Source organism: Sinocyclocheilus grahami, unplaced genomic scaffold, assembly GCF_001515645.1.
Source record: "Sinocyclocheilus grahami isolate Dianchi unplaced genomic scaffold, SAMN03320097.WGS_v1.1 scaffold118.1, whole genome shotgun sequence".
Taxonomy (NCBI): domain Eukaryota; kingdom Metazoa; phylum Chordata; class Actinopteri; order Cypriniformes; family Cyprinidae; genus Sinocyclocheilus; species Sinocyclocheilus grahami.
In genome coordinates this window covers 386534-390939 of record NW_015505297.1, presented here as the reverse complement: position 1 = coordinate 390939, position 4406 = coordinate 386534, and the positions used below count along the sequence as shown (strand labels likewise).

At 36.5% G+C, this 4406-nt stretch overlaps 1 protein-coding gene across 2 annotated transcripts in view; it reads left to right on the top strand.

The window, feature by feature from the left end:
- Positions 1 to 4406, top strand: part of LOC107589605 (ubiquitin thioesterase zranb1-B) — a 19942-nt gene that overhangs the window by 11525 nt on the left and 4011 nt on the right. For both annotated transcript variants that reach the window (XM_016278097.1, XM_016278098.1), the window contains exon 9: positions 1272 to 1501. In XM_016278097.1, the coding sequence (XP_016133583.1) occupies positions 1272 to 1501 (230 nt within the window). The remainder of the gene's footprint in view (positions 1 to 1271; positions 1502 to 4406) is intronic.

The following is a 4406-nucleotide window of genomic DNA, read 5'->3' as shown; positions in this document are numbered from 1 at the left end:
AAAAAAAAGGGTCAATTCCGACTTTGCTATGACAATCTGGCGCTTCTGAATCAGCGACTGTAAGTATGTTTTGTTATTAGTTGAAGTATTTGCTATTGAGTGTTCAAATGCGGAGTTTTGCGCAGCGCAGAGTAACACGTCGTGTGTGTGTGTGTGTGTGTGTGTGTGTGTGAGAGGGGAACAGGGTCACATCACAGCAGTGAACAGCCGGTCAGAAATCATAGCACGTCAGCTGTCTTAACCGCGGCTTGTGTACTGCATCATCACTGTGTCTGCCACGCGACTCTGTTGCCCTTTCGGGCTTGAACTGATGGTAAAACTAACGACATTATTAACTGTCTTGATATTTACTTTGAAAGCTGACGCTCGCGATTATGGTGTTCGGCCAATCACAATGCACTGGGTCAGCTGGCCAATCAGAGCAGACTGCGCTTGTCAAAGGAAGGGGCTTTGTTGAAAACGACGTGTTTGAGAGAGGCGTATTTCGTATATTAGAACCAGCATATTAGAATGATTTCTGAAAGATCATGTGACACTGAAGACTGGACTAATAATGCTAAAAATTCAGCTTTGACATCACAGGAATAAATTATATTTGAAAATATATTCGAATAGAAAACAATTCTTTTAAATTGAAATAATATACAATATTACAGTTTTTACTGTATTTTTTAATCAAATAAATGCTGATCAAATAAAAATCTTACCAATCCCAAACTTTTGAGGGGTAGTGTGTATATAAATTCAAATTTTATGTATAATTTATACAGTATATTCATATATATTTATACATGAGGTTTTTATACAAGGAATGTTTACTCAAAAATATATATAGAAACAGAAAATATGTATTATCCATTGACAAGGCTGTTTTAGACTTCTGTAAATCACAAAAATAGGTGCAGTTGCCTGCTACCAAAAATCTACCTCTAAAAAGTCAACAAATGGCCAAATCTCTTCTGAATAATTGACTTGGCCGATGAGTTGATCTAATTATAAAGAGCTTGTCACTGCACACATCTGACGATTATATTCATTTTATCAGTATTCACAGTGATGATTAGTGTAAGCACATTAGCATTATTCTCTGAGCTGTTTGGCCACGTTGACCAAGAAATGTGTGATCTATTATATCTGCCGCTGACAGGCTGTTATTGCTACTATAATGACTCTCTGTCAACACTCTGCTGACTTTAAACACGGTGTTGGTTTTTGGGGTCAGTCACACAGAGTTTCTGTAATTACTGTTTGCTTTGGCTGTTATCTTCTAGGTGTATACCTGCCTCTATTATGGGAGCAGAGTTTCTGCTGGAAGAGCCCTATCGCCCTGGGTTACACGCGCGGACACTTTTCCGCCTTGGTTGCCATGGAGAACGATGGCTACGATAATCGAGGCGCGGGCGCCAACTTGAACACAGACGATGATGTCACTGTTACTTTCCTGCCGCTGGTTGACAGCGAACGAAAGCTGTTGCATATTCACTTTCTGTCAGCACAAGAGGTGAGAACAGCTCTGCTGACATGAAATCACTCTGTAGAGCATGAATATATATGAGGGTTTAAGGCTTACACTACGTCTGAATTTTCAGTGTGAAAAAATATACAAAATTATTGTCTTGTTGTTTTGTAGCCTTTTTTTTTTTTAAGGCAAGACATAACAGGTGAATAGGATAAAAAAAAAAATCTCACTAACAGAGACTTTCCCCGGTTCATTAATCACAGTATGTTAAGACAACGGTTTTTCCATTACAAGTTTTCTAAAATATTACGTTGAAATATGCACTAATTTGCATACATTCTAAAACTAAACATTCTAAAAATCTGAATCTTGGATGAAGCCAGGTTCAAAATTCTTATTTAATTTTGTTGACATATTAGAGTTAAAAGTTTTTAGAGTCAAATCAAAAAATACTGTCAACAGCCAGAAAAAAATACATTTGCACCATGTTTTTAGGAATAAAATGTTATATAAATCATGCGAATGATATATAAACAAACCCTTCTGTTAAAATCTTCAGAATGTTGATAGAAATAAACTGTAAAGTTTGGTGTGTGTGTGTAAGAGATTTCAGAAAACATTTGAGAAAATATTCATTATAGTTAATTAAAACTAATACCATACAAAAATAAAATTTCCGTTACTTGAAATGTTTACTGAAATAAAATAAAATATAAAAACGTAAAATAAAATAAATTAAAACTAGTTGGGCAACTTTTCAAATTTTAATTCAGTTTAAATTGATGTACTAAAATAACTAAAACTGAAATAAAAATTTTTTATTAAATTGATATGGACACATGAAAAAATTACTAAAAACAACAAAAATGCACAACAAAATTGCTAAAAATGAAAATTTAAAATTTAAAAACAGAGTAATTCAGAATTAGGGTTGTGACGGTGAGGAAATTTTCCCACCGGTTAATCGACGTGTGATGACACTGGTAATACCGGTATCACCGTGGGGGCAGGGGCGTTTCCTCTTTTCCTCGCTTTCCTTTGCTTTAAAATAGCTTGCAAAAGCAGTGTGCGCATTTTACTTTCACTTTCGAATTAGCGGCAGTTCGGCGTCAGTTGCTTGAATGCAACAACAAAATACAACGTCAAACTCACTTTAGCCTATATATAAAACATAGAACTTTTATTAACAAAACAAATAAAAATACACCATGCTATAGGGCAGGCTATGCCTAATATAAAATAACTTACATAAAGTTTAATAGGTATACAAAACTGGAAATAAGTAAACATGTATAATATATAACCAAATAAATAAGAAACGTAGAACGTTTATTAGCAAAACGAGTAAGAAAGCTTGGAGGCACGGCATACACCTCGATGTCAAATAAAATAAATAAATTACACAAAGTTTAAATAAAGTAAAAATCAGCAAACACTGTGGAACCAGTTAAATAAGAAACTAATGTTTAAAAAAACCTCACCTTAGATAAACGGCAAAAGTTAACAGGCTTTTCAAAATCCAAAATATTGCCAAACAGGCGCTTTTGCATTTCGTTTCGAAACTAAATCATCCGCGATCGTCTTGTCTGTCTCACCTCACTCTTCTTGTCAGTCAGCTCGACTCACTCTCCTCACTGGAGAAATGAAATCTGATCTGTGATGCGACTGTCGTTCGGCACGCTGCATTGAGCAGCCGTGTTCAGTTTTTAATTGTAGTGTCTGTTCTTTTACTGAACTAAATGATTTTTATTACTATAAAAAAAATCAAAACGACGGTGGGCAAGTGACGTAACCGGTGTTGCGGCTTAACAACGGTATCACCGTCAGCACCGTCTATCGCGGCAAGCCTAATTCAGAATATTAATAAAAACTATAATAGTACCTAAGTGAAACTAAAATAGCACTGACTGTAATTGACGTCTACAGAGGCAAATAGATAAAGTGTAATAAAATAACTCTTAAATGTGTATTCTGGATGTTTTTCCACGAGTTATGAAGCAAAATAGGCCAAAATCTGAAAATTGACCAGTGCGTGAAAAAACAATGGTGTTGCCTATAGTGTCTTGCCTTGATCAATAAATAATAAGCGTATCTACTTTATTGATGTCAAACAATTCATTCTAGTATCCAAATGTTTTTTAGAACTTGTTGAAAGTTCAACATCATGCTCTGTGGCGAAAAAAAAATAGTTTTTTTTACTTTTTGCATTTTTGAAATGTTTCACGTACACGTTGTCAAAATGATCTTTGAAAACAACTAAAAACACAGTAGTTGGCGATGTAGACTGAACAAATAATTGATTTCAAAGACTTTAAAACGTTTTCAAAAGTCTGCCTTTTCCAAGTAGGTATAACTGCAGACCGGAGATCTCCAAAATGGGGCGTGAACTCCAAAAGTGGGCAGAACCTCCAAAATGGGGCGGGGTCTCCTCAGGCAAAGACTTTCATCATTGGCTCTGGCTTCAGCCAATTGTTACTGACTTACATTTCAAAATAAAACTTTATAAGTTAAACATCGTTTCTAGTTCGCTCGAAATTCGCAGGGTAGGAGGGGGTAGTGACGCTGGGTGCAACTAAAAAGGTGCCATTGTCCGGTGAGGTCCGGTTGGGGAGTTACGGAACGATCTCATATCGCATAATCTTTTTAACTGTTTATCTCAGGAACTGCATCTTTCTTTACCACGCAGCGCCAATCCCGCCGTGCAGTCAGTCTCACTGGTTAAGGTTAGGGTCAGGTGGTGGGGTAGGTTTAGGGGTTCGCATTTTTTGTAGTTTAGTGTAGGAATTCAACACTTTAATTGACACAACCAATAAAATCTTTAGAATCAGCTGTGGGGGGAGTTTGCACTGAAGTGGATTGGGGGGAAAAATGTGCATGAGTGTCATGTGCCTGTCTGCCAATGGGAGGAAGCCACGCCCTATTTTGGAGCTCCCACCCCGTTTTGGAG